This window comes from Temnothorax longispinosus, chromosome 5, assembly GCF_030848805.1.
Source record: "Temnothorax longispinosus isolate EJ_2023e chromosome 5, Tlon_JGU_v1, whole genome shotgun sequence".
Taxonomy (NCBI): domain Eukaryota; kingdom Metazoa; phylum Arthropoda; class Insecta; order Hymenoptera; family Formicidae; genus Temnothorax; species Temnothorax longispinosus.
This window is the reverse complement of record NC_092362.1, coordinates 22,831,507-22,849,225: the sequence shown is the minus strand read 5'-3', so window position 1 is coordinate 22,849,225 and position 17,719 is coordinate 22,831,507. Positions and strand designations below refer to the sequence as shown.

The 17,719-nt window shown below is 33.3% G+C and overlaps 1 protein-coding gene across 3 annotated transcripts; it reads left to right on the top strand.

The window, feature by feature from the left end:
- The first annotated feature begins 57 nt into the window (after positions 1–57).
- On the top strand, positions 58–16,440 carry Gpat4 (Glycerol-3-phosphate acyltransferase 4). 3 transcript variants are annotated; one of them, XM_071778426.1, is made up of 9 exons: positions 58–346; positions 12,660–12,932; positions 13,039–13,179; positions 13,285–13,419; positions 13,721–13,957; positions 15,609–15,724; positions 15,816–15,957; positions 16,047–16,255; positions 16,343–16,440. In XM_071778426.1, the coding sequence occupies exons 1-9, from the start codon at positions 194–196 to the stop codon at positions 16,428–16,430; spliced, it is 1,494 nt and encodes a 497-aa protein (XP_071634527.1). In that variant the 5' UTR covers positions 58–193; the 3' UTR covers positions 16,431–16,440. The 3 variants fall into 3 exon arrangements, with proteins under 3 accessions (XP_071634527.1, XP_071634528.1, XP_071634529.1); XM_071778427.1 differs by lacking the exon at positions 13,721–13,957 and adding an exon at positions 14,810–15,043 and having other exon boundaries at positions 63–346; XM_071778428.1 differs by lacking the exon at positions 13,721–13,957 and having other exon boundaries at positions 64–346.
- The last annotated feature ends 1,279 nt before the right edge of the window (positions 16,441–17,719 follow it).

Below are 17,719 nucleotides of genomic sequence, written 5' to 3'. Positions count from 1 at the left end.
GATTTCGCTCGTAGATGGCGCACCGCGCGCCTAGGGTAACATTCCGGCGAGTGTTCCATCTAGGGCGCGTGGCCGCGTGGCCGTGGCCCCCTTCCACGACGACGATCGTGGGCGAAAAACGGCCACCGGTTCGGAGTCGGAGACTTCGGAGTTTCGGAGCGGAGCATCATCGGAGCTCGCAGCAGTGAGCAAAATGGCGTTGTTGTGGACGGTGATGTCGTTCGCGTTTTCGTTGCTACTGACACCTTTCCTCATGCTGCTGCTGGCGATTATATTCCTCGCGTCAATCGGCAAGTCCCTCGGTGTCCGTAGGCTGTACATCAAGCTGTTGTTGGCCCTCTTCGAGGTAAGTCCCGTTTCTTCTTCCGTTTCGTATGTCAACGAGATCAACCGGTATGCTCCCGGATGGTCATTTCCTGCGTGCCAACGCGGATCGCGTACCGTGCGACGTCGCGGTCGCGCGGTTTCCTTCGATCGGCGTGGCGACGCGACGCGACGCGAGGAACCGTTTCCCGTGCACATTTGCGGTTGTTTTTCTTTCGTGGCACGTGCGTCGGAGGAATGTCAATTGGGTAACCTTACACGTCGTTGCGTAGTCGCAAGGCGCTAGCAATTTTGCGAGCAATGAGAAAGAAGAATCAATTAGTTTCCTTGTTTATTCGATATTCGGATTCCGGAAAACGGAACTGACCGCGGAGATTTCGCGGCGACGCGAGTTTCTCGCCTGGGTCCGGCGGGACGGATATGCAACGAGTTGGAAAGAGTTTTCTCTGTGGGTCGCGAGTTAATTAGCGCGCGAGATGACCGACCTTTCGCACTTTGTATACGCACCCGTCTTATGCCCGCGGTATCAAAGTACAGTTTCCGCGAAACGGTGAGAGAGAAGAGCGGTTTTTTTTATCAACGTTACGCAAGCTCGATTTATTTTTGGACGGAACAGATCGGTGCGGACAGGAAAGCCTCTATTTATCAAATGATTAACCGTCCCTCCGTCTATATATGTTTTATTTTTCCACCCTCGGAGTGTATACGTGGGTCCGTCACATTTGACGCTGTTTTTTCCTACTTTAAAGTATTTAAAAAAAAGCTGAAAAAATTCACAAAACGTCTGTCTATATACATTGTAATTGACGATTTTATATAGTCATTTTGATAAACATCATTTATTTAATATTTTCTGGCAGGCGTGCAGGTTTTACAGTTACGAGCAGATATCATTTTGGCTCGGACGCTGTAGACCCAGGTATACAGCCAGAGGGTTAATCTCTCCCTATTGTACACGTGCATTATGGGAGTAACAGTGATTCGGCATCTATTGCATCTAAACCGGCGAAGCAATTCTGTATAGATGTGTGTTATTTATGTATTTCACGTGCATTATCGTGTGCACATTCTTACGCGGAGAGGAAGTGTTCGAAACCGTATTTATCTGTGACACCTGTCGACGCGTAACACTTGCCGAAGAAAATATTATTTTATTTAGTTTATTTAGTTCTAATCAGCGCGGTGTAATTGCGAAACGAGATTCATAGATCTGGTGTACTGCAAAAAGCACTTTAGCTCGCGCGACAGCCAGGAGATTGTCCCTGATTTCTATTTTAAATTATTCCGCATCGGAATGCGGCGCCTCCGACGTCAGACGTGTATTAATTGTTTATGATTAAAACAGCTGTTTGCCGAGTTTTTATTGAGATAAAAAGATTATCAATTCTACTCTGAATTGATTAATGCCAATGTCAGTTTAGGCTTTCTTATTAAGGTTTATGATATCCAGAATCGAAGGATTTATTTTCCTAAAAACATTCGATACATTCATTAGAGATGCAAAGTGCGGCAATGTATAAAAAATGTATAAAAAATAATGCCGAAAATACAAGATGCGTGTTCGAAATTATTTAACTTTTTTAAACGACTAATTACTTATGCGAGAACGTGGTAAGTGAAATATTTAAGAAACGATTACCGGGCACTTTCTCCGAAAAAATATGCCGAATCTCCTGTGCTTCGCTCACTTTCTCCTAATTACACAGATAGATGCTGTCTTAATGAGATCTTCGTTTCAGTGTTAAAACACGTATATAATGCCTATATATAAGTGCCTCAAAATTTAAAGACTTTCTGAAACTTTGAACTTTTTACCGCCTAGTCCACCGTTCAAGCCTACTTTATCTTATCATTTTCTTGTCATATGTCGCTTGAGACCGCATAGTTTCATATTATTCATGATGTATATCGTCAAAAACGCGCATTTAGTTGTGTATTAAATAGTTATGAGTCAAAGTCTCAAGTGTTTATTGCACAGCTTTACGAACATGAATTTTTCGGTTAGTTTGAAAAGCGTATTTTTTCTTTAAAAATTCGAAAAAGTTTAGATTCAATTAAGCAGAGAGAACGTCTTAAAATCACGAGAGATAAGTTATTCACTCTGCATTATCATTAATATTAATATAAAAATTCAAGAGTTGCTCATTCATTTGTACACGTCCATGTTTTATACTTATATCGACCTTTGCATCGCGTATCTTTAATATATTTGTCAATATTGTTTGATCAAGTTACAAGATAGATATCGCTATATGTCTTTTCTGTACTATTTGCTCATTCATAATAATATACTGCTTCACGTCCCTTTCATCATTTCCGTTTACCGTATACATACAGTCTCTTATTAACTTGACTGATTTAACTCGGATTGATTATTTATTTGTTCTAAAATTGCTGGGCAGTCAAGAGGGAATCATTTTCTCTATTACATTAATTTCAATCATATCTTTATCTGTAATTTAATTAGTCTTTAATAAATTAATATGCAAGAATATGTTCGAGAAAACTGTGCAGATATTGATTATACGTAATAGGTATTCTGTTTTAACAAATGTCTCTCTTTCTATTTATTGTGTCGTTTAAAAATCGTGGGTGATTCTAAATATGATTGAAGTCATAAATTAAAAAAATTTTTATGATCTTAGGCAAAGTATTGAAAGGTTCTAAGTGTAGTAAATAAAGATAAAAATATATATATTAATTGCAAGGTAAGGATGAAAGAATTAAGTGAACGGGCTATGATAAACAAGTAGCAGACAATACGCAAAAAAAGCAAAAAACGCAAAATACGCAAAAGAATATCGATGCATTTACATTGACGCGAGTTCTCACAATTAGCAAACTGCGTAGGCGAGCAATATTTGTGTTTTATCATAGATACGCATCGGAATCGTATGATGACCAAATTGCCTTTGATGAAATATTAATGTAAATGAATACATACCATTACCATGCTTTATTATATCATTATTATCATGACTTGTAAAAGTTTGATTATTTATTATGAAAACATGTACGTATACATGTATCGTATTTCCGGCGTGACTTTGCAGCAACCTTCCGGCATTCGTTACCAATCTCTCGTGCAGCGTACCTCAAAATAACTACCTAAAATCAGAAGTAAGATACCAAACGATTCTACTAAAATAACTACTAAAATCAGAAATAACTTGTTGACTTGTTGATTAAATAGTTTTTGAATGTATTGCCAGAAAAATGTGAAAGGCTGGAAGGATCTGCGCACATTTCAGTGTTTGTATTTCAGGTGCTCTAATGCAAATGATTGAATTTTCAGGTTCTCGTAGAATCTGAGATATTGGCAATAAAACTGTTTATGTGCGCACTATTAATAGTCCTGATTTCTAGCTATATTTTGCTAATATTTAAAAGATATGTTGTTAACATAAATATGTTTTTTTAGTAATAAAAGAAAAATAGAATTATATTAGGAAGATTTAAAAATTTTTAAATACATTTTTAAATATTAAATATATTTTTTTAATCACTCGAAATTGATCATTGAGTTAAATTTATAGCAGATACTTTCATTTTTAATGAAGTTTTATATGGTATGCATGCTATTCTTTTACTATTGATTTTTATAATTCAGGTATTGATTTGTTGTTAACTGGGTTTTTTTTAACTTGTTTTGCACTGCGTAGAGTGTATAAATAGTCTAATAAATGTTAGTCATAAATTGAAATAAGATTTAAATTTTTTATTCATAGTCATACTTAATCATCTTTATTTGGTTTGCAAAAAGTTTGCAATATAATCATATTGCGAACATCATAGACAAGAAATGCAAAACGCGAATATTTGTGCAAGTAAGGAAAATTGCATGAGGTTGTGTCGTAAATTTATATAAAATATATTCTAATTTTTAACTTTTCTAAGAATTCTTAAATATCTAATTGTGTAATATTTAATTCCAGTAAACGTTGCGTATACGAATAGTCATTTGTATAACTACTAATGTCAAAATTGTCATTATGATTAACATATCTAATTAATTTTTGCAAAATTATGCATCTTTGAATACTGGATTAAATAACGCAACTTGTTTTTATTAAAAATTAGTAAATTTTTTAGTTTTTCTAAATTATCGCTAATATAAAACTGTATAATTTTAATAAGCATAAAAAGTATACAAAAAATAGGCAAATGACGTATCGATGAACCAACGAGGTGAAAACGCTCCTCACATACATCACGTTACAACTGTGTTTTCATGAGGAACTCACCGAGTCACCGACTATATTACCGCAAGGTCTATTGGAAGTGTTTTGAATGCTATAAGAAAACGCGACATATATCCCGCAAACGTAACGATTCTACTCCGGTTTATTAATTTAACAATATGATTACCCTCTGCTGTAAAAATTGATGCAGAGTTCGGAATAAAGTTTGCATTTCTACAAAGCACGCCGCGAGGTTCAATAAAAAGGTCGATTCTTATTATCGGTCAAGTTACGGTCCGGTCACGATCCGATCAAAAATCGTTGCCATTAAATTCAATGCAAACTCGAGAAAGCATTAAATTTAATGGCAATGATTTTTGATCGGATCGTGACCGGATCGTGACTTGACCGATAATAAGAATCGACCTTAAAAGTGGAGGGAACTGAATGTTTTTTTAATATCTTTTGATATAAAACTTGAGAATCTATCGTTACCTTGGACTTGAACCTCGGATTGACTACTTGTACCGTGAGTCGCCAGAGGCAAAGAAAACGCAAAGTTACATGTGTAAATAATTTATGTTCACGCTAATGATTTTTTGTCAGTTGCTCCGTCCTGGTTCGATAATGCCGGTTTGTCAAGTGTATATAATAAATGTTATCAACGTGATAACATCTACTATATCCGTGATATATCATCTAGATACGTGCACGGAACACACACATTGTCACAACTATCAGTAAAAGAACACGTCAAGTCGTAATATTCAAAACTAGATTCTGAACAATCAACTTACGTATCTCTTCTGCATTGTAAAATATTCTAGTATTTCTAAATAATATATAATATTAATATGGAAATATTATTTTATTTCTACTAAGCAGAATTTACTTAAAAATCTAAAAGTCATTCACATAAACTGCAAAAGATATGTATACAATATCATTTTTTTAGTTCAAGATTTGTTCAAGATATTGAAGAGAGACTATTGGAGATTTCTTTTCTTAAAGAAATCTCTTTTAATATATATATCCCTTTTAATATATATACGTACGCTTATAATCTTTCAAAATATACCTAAATATAAAAACGAGTTTTTATCTTAGTTGTCGCTTTGTTGAAACTTATACCTTTGTATTGTTGCATCTAAATTTTTTTCTCTAACAGGTTAAGTTTAAAAAGAGGAAATAAATAGAATTTGTGCGTTTACTAAAATAATTCCTGATATTTTAAATAAAAGTATGTAAAACATGATCGAAATTTTATCTCTCGAAATGTCACGAGCCTGTTACGCAACTGTCGGTCTTGGATTTTCTATACACGGTGACGAAACGAAATTCCTTCGCGAGTGCGTTCGCACTTTGAATTCACCGTTACGCTCGAAACTTCTGCACGAATCTTGAATCACAATATATGTAATACGGTCGGTGCATGCAAAATATCGATAATGTCCTGACAGTTTTAGGATTGACAAAAATAGTTTTATATTGGAGAAACGTCATGAGACGTGTAGACGTATTCTGCTATTAACAATATCTTGATCTTAAAACCGGACTGAACACCGATAAAAGAGACGAAGGACAAGGATGAGGAGTGGTACATGAGTCAGATTTACGTCATTTTACGTATGGATTGATACGTTACTGCTTGTTTCGAGGGAAAAAAAGAGTGATTGCCAAGAGTTAATTTGCCTACGATATCTGGATAATCAATTTATCTATCTTTTTCTGCATTGTAAAATATTTTTTATCACGATAAAATCGGAGCAATGTCCGATTTTACTCAGCAAGATCTTCGTTATCGCTATACACATTTTCGAGGAAAAACACTGATAAGATTTCCATTTCAAATCGAGCTCGCTAGACAATTTATTCCTGCAAACAACGTATGCAAGAATTTAATTTGCAGAAATGTTGCGCTTCATGGTCGGTGTTACTACTACGATTTAACTACAATAATTGCAGCAATTCAGCCGAATAAAGTCCCCTTGAAATTACATAATTGAGGAATTACCAAGGACGAGCTAACTTAACAATTGCTTTTCTAATTTATTTACGCTATTGTTTACATTTTGTGCGAAATTCTGTTTATAACTGCACAGTTACTGGTGTCTTAACATTTGGCGTCACACAAATAACGTTTAATAAAATCAGTTCTTGTATAAATCTAATTTTTTTTCTTGTTTTCACTTTTTTAATCTAGATACACAAAGGCTGGTATATCTCTATAATAGAGTCAAATCGATATTTGTATATCGTAAATAACCTTTTATATTTAAATTTGTTCAAAGTATATCATATTGTCAAATCTTACACAAAAGAATATTAAGAACACATTATTACTACATAAACGCAATGCACGAAAATCTTGCTGAATTAAGGTGGATTAAAATTCAAACGAATTTTTATTAGTTTTCTCATGAATGATACATGAAGCGTGATTAATTTTCGAGTTATTATTCACAACCGAAGCACACATGCACAATCAAGGGACAGGAAAACTATTTTGATCTGCGAAATCTATGCGCGGGTCTACACGAGTTCGCGCTGTTTTGATCTATACAGCGTGTGTAAAGTTATACATATGTAACCTAGATTCGCCTAGGCTAGACTCTTATGTCCTCTATCATTGATCGATACGATTCATTGCCTTTGAATTGTAAAGTATCCCGAGATACACAAATGTATCAGATGTAGATCCCTGGCGAAATCTGTTGCAATCGCAAATGAAATAATGCATAAATTATATTGCGTCAGGCATATTTACAAAATAACTTTATTCGCTTACGCTGCAAACAATGGCGTAATGATGTTTGTTTATTTGTTTGTTTGTTTGTTTTTTCCCCAGGTAAGTCTCACTTGCCACAAAGAAAATACTTTCTCATTGAGATGCATTATGGCACAATTGATTCGAGTTAAAAACTCATTGTGTAAAGAAATGTAAATCTGTTAAAAGCTAATTTTTTTTACATACTGCATAGGAAAAAAAATATTCTTGATTTGAAAATATCTTTAGTTTCAACGTGGAAATCTTGAAATGAGGTTATATTGCGTTAAATTTGCTTGAAGAAAACTTGCTTGAATGAGTCATTATAATTATAGTTCAACCAAGAAAAAATGTTGAAGTAAAAAGTTGAAAATTCTTATAAGAAGATTATAGTGATCTTGCTTATACATAGATATATGAAACGATCTATTCTTCTTATAAGAATTTCAACTTTTTATTTCAACATTTTTTCTTGGTTGAATTATATACCTAATGACTTCATTGAAGCAAGTTTTCTAATTCAAGCAAGTTTAACGCAATATAATCTCATTAAAAAATTTCCACGTTGAAACTAAAGATATTTTTAAATCAAGAATATTCTTTTTTTTTCTGTTCCACATACTGCGAAATCTTTCATCTCTTTGTAACTGAATCTTAATAGATATGGTATAATCGGATAAGGCGATGATATATCTGATAATCCTTCGTAAAATGATAATGACCGATTCAAAGTTCGCTCGAAAAAACGACAGTATTATTAACTATGCTTGCACTGAATGAATCGACTTATTGCAGATATTTAGACAATTGATTGGCGAAACGTCTGCATTTATAAGCACACACATAAATCGATGTTAAATAGCCAATAACTCTCAGAAGCACTCAATCATCTTATAACTTGGAAGACTTGGTCGTTTTACTTTCGGAATACATTGCAGAATAACGTTAGTTGTCACGATTAATATGATTGATATTAGAATAATTTTTACAACAGTGTTTTCGATATAATTTGTCATTGTGAAACATTGCATTTCCGAAATTCTCATATTATTCCAGAGTTCTCGTCTGTTCTTATCTGCAAGTGATAAAAGTTAGAATAGTTATAGATGTTTCGATTGTAAAATCGAAAATTTCGGAAAATCTTATTTCTCCGGTCCCGGTCTGTTTACTGCTATTTTCACATGCAAGTCTCCAGTCAGTTTTCTTTTAAATAAATAAAAGTTTTTATATTAATTATTTATATTATAATTATATTAATTCTAAAAGAGAATAGCGTTTCACATAAAAATAAAATTGATATAGAAACTTACTCAGACTAACATTCGTTAATTTTTATTGATATCTTCAGTTTCATGTATAAAAGACACTTAGCAATTTAATTAGTATATAAATTCTATTCTGTGCGCGTCGAGACAATTGCGAAACGGCTGGATTTCCTTTTTGGATTAGAGCTGGTGAGAGGCTCTCGGGAGCAGGCAATTTCTCCCGGGAGAAAGCCCGCGGATATATATTGTGTCGCGTGATCCGGATGCTCTCTCACACGTTCGCGTCACATGCCGTCAATCACCAGATGCGTTATTGAAGCTGCGATTCGTGTATCGAAGCGCGTGAGACACTATCGACTAAAACGCGATTATCTGTGACCCGCAGTCTACATTTTTCCCATAGATTATCGCAGTGTGAATGATGTAATAATAATTAAACATACATAGAATGAGTTATTACGCGGATGATGCCTATAAATTAATAGCCGCCCCCTTTCCCTTGATGTGAAAACAGCATCGATCCAAATGCTATGTATTTGGCTTTGTCTTTTAAAACGGTGTGTACAAAGCTCTTTTCTATAAACTACGCCGTTCATTTCCAAACTGTGTATCGCTGACGCGATTCTCATTTAGCATTCATTATCATATATATGTTGCGTATGTACAGCGGCGATTTGTTATGTGAAACGCGAGATGTCAACGTGATTGTTGATGCCTTAAGTCTTAACGTGAGAAGTGAATGAGCAACATGTGATTTCATGTTAACCACCGTAAAAATATCTTGTTTGTGTTATATAATTATTTTATCTGAAAACTTTATCTAACACTACAATACAATTTTTGTATACGTATATATACAAGATCATCTTTACGGAAAGAACACACGAAGATTTTCAATTATAAGTATATAACAGGTGTATGCGCTTTTTCACTTGTATCTCGCGACCTTACCTTTAGCGACAGATACTCAAATAAAGTAAAAAAAGTGTTCACGTAATTAGTTTTTAACGTAAAATATTATTGATCGCCTATTGCTTGCAACTTGCAACGTTCTGATCTGTCGAACGTGACTGAAATTTCATTGTCACTTTTTGATACCAAGGGTGAAACATCACAACCACTTTAAAGATATTTTGTTACGAAAAATTGATAGGATAATCCAATTGCTTGGAAATTGAGATAATTTGGGTAAACAGCGTCTCTTGCTTTATCTTATTCTTTTTCTTGCATTCACATACGTATCCGGAGCTTTGAGGTATTACACGGATCACATCCGAGCTTATCGAAAGATAAACTGTAAAATATTAATTGAGACGATGTATGTTAAAAATAAAAGGAAGGACATTTGAAAATAGAACTATGAGATACGTAATGCCGTAATATTTAATTTTAATTCATAAATGATTTACGAAAAATATTAGATTAAATCAACATTTTCTCTCTCTTTTTCTGCCTTTCTCTTTCTCTCGTGAATTTTATTCTCTAAAATTTTGTTTGTTTTATTTTTTGAATACGAAAATGTGTGATAGAACATCGAGATTTCGAGAGAAAGAAATTTAAGTTTTTTAAATTTCTTTTTAGGTGTCTTTAAATTTTTATTTAAAATTAATTAATCTATATATGTTAATTAATTCTTTACATATAACACAATAGTAATAAAATAGTGATGAAATGACCTCGTTAATGGTTTTGTTAGCCATCATTTTACCACTTTTGTAATCTTCATAATTGGTCTGATTATGAGAGAGACAGAGATAGTCTTTGCGTCTTCCCTTACAGATAAACATGTTGCACTTGTGCTATGTTGACTTGTCAAGTTCGGTATCGTACTAATAATGCAGTGTCATAGTAATTCACGCAGAATAGTATTCGACGTCTTCAACCGAGAGAGACATATCCGTTAACATTCACATGCAAAATTGTACTCGTCGATAAGGGGTCAAGTCCTAAAAATATAGCTAAAATCAATCCACAATATCCACATTTTAAATCGGAGGTCATATTTCACTAGTATAACATCATTCGAATTTCAACTAACATGAAATTTTATATTCTAACAAATCTACCGATATATAAAATTCATAATACAAATTAACAGAAATGCAGGAATATTCGAAAATGCTTTTTTTACAAACGATGTTTCAACAGTCACGATTAATAATTTCTACAATTCTGATTTGTTCAATTTAGCTCAAATAATTTTCAATAACTCTCAATGCAATCACGGAAAGAAAGGAATAATAAAGTTCAGCAAAACTTTTTGCTATTGCAACAAAAGGTTTTGCTACTATTGCTAAATTAATTAGCTCTCGCAGTAAAAAATATTAGCTGTCCTATATTTAAAGACTTGCTTGTCTTATTAATTTACCTGGTGCAGACGCACTGAATAAGTGTTAGTACGATGAACAACAAGAGTGACTTGACGTGTTTGCGTCGGCGGAAACTAATTAATGCACTTGAATACACTCGCAACAGATAATTGCGGTAATGCGGTAGCACGTCATCTCAACAAAAGTTATATCAAATGTATAATGAAAAAACGGTCTCATTTTTCAAAATAAATCTATCTTTGTTTGACCTTAATTTTAACAGCTGCATAAATAAACTTGTAATTTTGGACAAAAATGTTATTTTTGTTATTTTTTATCTCTTTAACAAAGATACGAGCTTGGACAAACGTTACATTTCGTCGAGTGAAAATTTGTAATACATTCACTTATTATATTGTGCAGTATCGCGAATATTCGGAAAACAATTTAATATGGTTATTGACCGTTAATTGGTCAAACTTGATTAATCTTTAATTGATGATATCAAAATACTTATGTCACGTTGAAGATAAGACACTGCGATCGATCACGGTAATTCACAAAATATTGATCGTCACTCGTTAGAGATCGTCGATCATCACTTTGTACACGCGATGTTCACGCATTGAATCACTTTTTTGGATTTTGTCCCTGTAACACGTCATAGTTCATAATCCGCTGAAGTTGCTAAGTGTTATCTTGCCATTATCGATCGATGAACGAGGATCAAGGTCTCTCTGGTTGAGAGTAATCATTACTGTCAGCAACTGTCAGTATTGAAAATCTATAGTATACGTAACGTAAAATATATATATTTTTAGTACTGAATACCAGATTGCAGCCTATATATCGGCATTTTGGAGATTACGTTCTTGTGGGCCAAAGGATGCCTATTTTCAATGACGTACGCCGTTCTTGAACACACATACATGAATTAACATCGCGTGTATCTGTTTTTCATTGTCTCCCACAATAACGAAGTATTTTCGTATTACGCCATTTGTGGGACAAATTTTCCTTGTTTTATTCTTCTCTCTCTCTCTCTCTCTCTCTCTCTCTCTCTCTCTCTCTCTCCTTGAATTGAAATCGCAGATTGCGCAATAATCAAATGCATCTACATTGCAAATAATAATTCTAAAAGTATATAAAGAATAAATTGTAACTATTTCTAAATTAATAAAAAGATATCTAAAAGTACATAAAATATCATTTTGCTTGATCGAACTGGAACTTTCCTCAATATAATTTATTTGTCCTGCGTGTTTACACAATATAGTCGCGAGAAACACTTCAGGTATTTAAATTGAAAGTGAATTCTATTATCTTAATAAAAATAGATAAGATAAGCTAGATTATTATACTTAGGCAATTAATGCTAATGTTTTAAAATTCTGTTTTAAAATTGAGCATTTCGGTATTTTATTATTGAAACAATTAGATCGACTTTTTTTCAGATATAATTGTTGCTGCATCTATCTCCACAAAAGCTCACAAAACATTTTTTATTATCAATGATCTTTAAAATAGTATAAACTTTTTCATCAGAAATAATATTAGGTTTAATAAATTCATCTGTTCGCAACTAAACCAGATTTTTTAAGAAATTTTTAGTAAAAACGGTATGTTTTTTTCAACAGCTCGCTCAAAGAATCTAAGAATGAAAGCTTTAAGATTCTAAAAACAGTCATAAAAGAAGTTGTTTGTATTAAGGGCCATAAAAATTATAATTGTCTACAGACAGACCACAAACTCGAGTGAAAGACGCAAATAATTGACGTGATACATTTTATGATTGACTACGTTTGTGTTACAGTATGGTCGACAAAACATAGAAAGTGTGAGGAAGAGAAACGGTACTCGGGATCCAGATGAAGATCTTATAGAAGAGGAGTCGCCAACGATCACGGAGAAAGATTCAACAGTAACGTCGCCTAAAATGCAAAACGGAAATGTGAGCAATTCGGTGATAGCCAGGTCGAAGGACTTAATCTTGGTTCCCGAGCCAGAAATGCATAATTACAAGAATCAAATTGACGAATCGAGCCTCAAGAACAATCATGAATCATCAATCATTGACGACAAAGAGGTAAATTTAGAGAAAAATATTTAAATTATATTTTTAGAAGAGGATACTGTTAGTCAAGCTTAATAAAAATATATTATATTTTTTTCAATTATTTCTGCCACTTCAGGATACTCTCAATCACAAAAATCCCCTTGAAACGTTAAAAGCTGGATTTGCGCCGGGAAGTTGTTTGGATTACATCAGAGCGGGCGTCGAGGCTATTATAGAAGACGAGGTGACTTCACGTTTTGAAGCTGAAGAACTTAAGGTGAATAATGTAATAATTATTTTATCGACTGTATATAATAATTATATTGATATTTGCATAATGACAATTAACATATTTGGATATAACTATCAATGCATCTTATAGAATTGGAATCTATTAACTCGAACGAATAGACAGTACGAGTTTATCTCCTGGAAGTTAACTTTCATATGGATGTTCGGATTCGTCATGCGCTACTGTTTCCTGCTACCCCTAAGGATATTTATCTGTTTCATAGGCGTAAGTTTGATATTTATATTATGCTCTATAGCTAATATATCACAGTAACAATGAATATATAATAATCGACTAAAATTGCGACAATCGATAATTTTTCTTGCTGGGATCTTATTTAGCGATATCAAATTAATTTAAATAGCGAATATTAATCTTCTATAAAAAGATGCAATTTGTAATCTTTTCGCATTTTTAAACGCATATTTTAGATCTACGGCACTGTAAAGTTATATTAAATTTATTAAGATGTACGCGTCAAATGTAAATTTAAAACTGTATACGTACTAATATCAAAGCTTCTTAGGTACTATATCTCGTAGTCGTAACATTTTTAATCGGCTTTTTGCCGAATGGCCGTATAAAACGTTGGGCGAACAACCAGGGCTCTCTTATTGCGTTCAGGATTATGTCCCGTTCTATCTCGGGCATGATCACGATCCACAATCCAGAGTACAAACCTAAGAACGGAGGGATGTGCGTGTCGAATCATACAACCACTCTCGACGTCTGCATTTTATCCACGCAAACGACATTTTCTTTGGTAATATGTCGTGGGTGGAACAATATATTTATAAGCTGAAAGATTTTAAATGTCGCATCATTATTTCATAGCAAACATGTCTTCTATTTGTCAATAGCTTTGTATTGTCTGTAGTTTTCTATTTCATCGCATTTGGGAATGATGCAGGAACGAAGTTATGGTACATACAAATTATTTACATATAAATCATATTTAAAATATTCATTATGAATATATGATTTATATGTAAATATTATGGATTACTTAGATATGAATATTTTGTATATATTCATATATAAAATATTCGTTATTATGACACATGTACATATTATACAATCCGTATTACTCAAACTGTATGAAACAGACACATAGTATACGGTTTTTTTAATCACGATAACACTGGATACAAAGGTATAAAGCCCCTTGCACAATGCCAGGCAACAGGCAATAGGAACAGGAAATAACCAAAAAATCGTTAATTACAACCTAAAAAATTCGAGTGCTATGATTGGTTGGCAACAGGCAATAGGCATAGAATTTCCAACGTGATGGAAACTGTGTCTATTGCCTGTGTCACTGTTTATTCTGCATTTATACATGATTTCTGATTTCTATTCCCTGTTCCTATTGCCTGTTGCCTAGCATTGTGCAAGGGGCTTAATAGTTCCTTCATATAACAACAAAAAATCAGTTCGCTTTCATACATGGCCGAAAGTCAGAAATTTGTTACTAGTGTTACAGAAGTTGTTGCGCATTACTGGTAAATGTTACAGGTAACGTGTCCTGTAACTTTGGTTTACAGGTAGTACCTACTCAGCAACGCGATAGAGAGGGAATCCCACGTTTCTCAGGTGCAAAGCTTGTGGTTTACAGGTGATGTGGCTGACAGTGTGTACCGCAGTAGTGGGCTACGTTCCCGAGGGTAGCTTCAAGCGATGGCTCAACTACAAAGTCTCCATAATGTGCTTTGCTGTCTTATCCAGTGCTCTGTCTTCAGTCATCACCTACAACAATCCAGAGAATCGACCTGTCAGAGGCATTTGTGTAGCTAATCACACATCTCCTATTGACGTACTCGTACTTATGTGTGATAACTGTTATTCATTGGTATGTTTCTGATACGCCGCTCATGGATATGGATATCTTTTTCATAGCTGCTTTTTTGCGCAATTTTTTTTGCTTTGCAAAACCTACCCATACCATTTTTTCGAATATCTTGAAAATAATGTTATTCTGTAACTACGTAAACATGCTTGCATCTCATTATTGTTAATAATTTTGTTGCTTTTATATCGCTCTATTAAAATGTTCCAAAAATCGTACTTTTCTCAGCGGCTATAGATTTGATAAATCTAACGTTGATTTTTCTTCACAAAAATTGCATGAGAGAGAGAGAAAGATCTATATTATAATTTCATAATGTACAATATTAGATATATGAAAATTGAGCTAGAGATCTCTATATTAAAATAAAATTTATATTAAAACAAGTCTATCTTGATTATTTAAGAAAAATTTTATTTTTCTATATTTTTCAACGATTATAATTAATGATAGAATTGAATAATTGCCAGTCTTCAGCATCTGTAATTCGAAGGAAGTGTACGACTTTTGGAAGATACATAATTTTTAAATGCTGGCCAGATTACCTTACTTGCATTTCTTATTATAGATAGGTCAGAGGCATGGCGGTTTCTTAGGAATATTACAAAGAGCTCTTGCCCGTGCCTCTCCACATATATGGTTTGAACGCTCTGAGGTCAAGGACAGAGAAGCAGTTGCGAAAAGGTGCGATTACTTGAACGCAATTACGTTTTCCTGTCCTGCTTATTTCATTCTTACAGGATGTTGTTGTTAATGCATAATACGTTTCGTGCAGGTTAAAGAAACACGTATCAGATCCGACAAACCCACCTATACTCATATTTCCGGAGGGTACGTGTATCAATAATACGTCAGTTATGCAATTCAAGAAAGGCAGTTTCGAAGTGGGCAGCGTTATTTATCCTGTGGCTATAAAAGTAATTTTTTATCAATATCTCTAATGTACATCTTTGTATAACATCTTTTTAAAAGTGTCTTTCATGTATATTTTTGTTTAAATATATAGTACGATCCAAGATTCGGAGACGCGTTTTGGAACAGCAGTCGATATTCGATGTTACAGTATTTATATATGATGATGTCCAGCTGGGCTATAGTCTGCGACGTGTGGTATCTCCCTCCAATGTACATGAAGGAAGGAGAGAGTGCCATCGATTTTGCGAATCGAGTGAAATCTGTAATAGCGCGGCAAGGTGGTCTTGTCGATCTACAATGGTATGTACGATAATCGTTTAAAGTCTTGTAGAAAATAGGAATTGCATATGATAAATAAAAATTATATATTTATTCCGTGAATGGTAGGGATGGCCAACTGAAGAGGATGAAGCCGAAAAAGGAATGGAGGGAAAAGCAGCAAGAAGAATTCAGTAAACGATTGAAAGCCGAATAAATAGTAATATCATTTCTAGTCATGACTTCATAATATGCATCTTGCGTGATATTTGTTTGTTTAAACAAAATCATTTCATTCAATTGGCCCTTCTGTCACATATTGTTTCCGTATATATCATAAAGGAAAAATCTATGTGTCCCATTAGTCTGCATTATTAAATTTTAGATGTAAATATTTTCGCAAATATGACAGTTTGCACTTTTTTGACAAATTTCTACATATGAGTAATTGGCACTCTGCGAGGTAACATAATATTGTACATTTGCAATTATACAAATTCTTAATGTCATTTTTAAATTTATATGCCGAATGGCTTATGCCTTGAGAGAGTTTTCATTTAAAGTGCAAATATAATATTTGCTAGTTTTTAATAGAAAGTTCGATGATTGCAAAGGCATTACGAATTTATTATTTATATGTGGATGGTGTAATTATGCTAAAGCGTGTGATACTTTTTTGCATGTGAGTGTATGTAGCATCGAGAACTTTTCGATTATTCGTACGTACTATAGAATTATTAGACAATTGAACAGTCAAACAAATTAGACGAAGCATTAATTTCCTCTTATCACTGAGAATAGCAAGAGAAAATTGTTGTAGTTTTTACTGTATTTAAAGGAAGAAAAAAATATTTATTCATTTTTCTGAAGAAGGCTTAGCAGTATGGCAACGTAGCACTCCAGATTACCTGTCTTTTAAGAATACTGTGTACATGATTGCATTATGTTATTTTTCTATTAAAACTGAGCTAGCATCTCGATATATATATTTTCTACTTTTATATTTTACATACATAGAATGTGAACTTTTTTAGCGCTCTATATTGCAATGCATGTCAATATAATATACGGTCATGAATTTAATATATAAATAACACACGCGCGTACATATTAATGTATCTGTGAACCTAATTCAAAAAGAATATGCTAAGAAAGAGAACGAAAGAGAAAAATATACGAGTATGAAGAGATGTATTTTCTCACACTTTCAACCAAAGTTAAATAGCAGGTTTAAAATAAGTGCTATTTCACTATTGATGGCATTATTGTAATAACTGTTAGTAAGTTAATAATAGATGTTATTTATTATTTATTTAAATGAAGGTGACATCTATTATAGATTCATAATATTTATTATATATTTTGTATAATTTGGCCTAATTCCTATTATAATTAAACAATTAAATATATTAAATTTATAGTTAATACATTTTTTATGAAAGATGAAAATTTGATATTTGACGATAAAAGAATATTGAACTTATTTTGAACCCCTATTTTCCAAGA

Coding starts and splice junctions, on each gene's coding strand:
- Gpat4 (XM_071778426.1), top strand. CDS start 194: ATGGCGTTGTTGTGGACGGTGATGTCGTTCGCGTTTTCGTTGCTACTG. Junction 13,420..13,720: donor TATTTATCTGTTTCATAGGC/GTAAGTTTGATA, acceptor AAAGCTTCTTAG/GTACTATATCTCGTAGTCGT. Junction 13,958..15,608: donor CGCAAACGACATTTTCTTTG/GTAATATGTCGT, acceptor TTCTTATTATAG/ATAGGTCAGAGGCATGGCGG.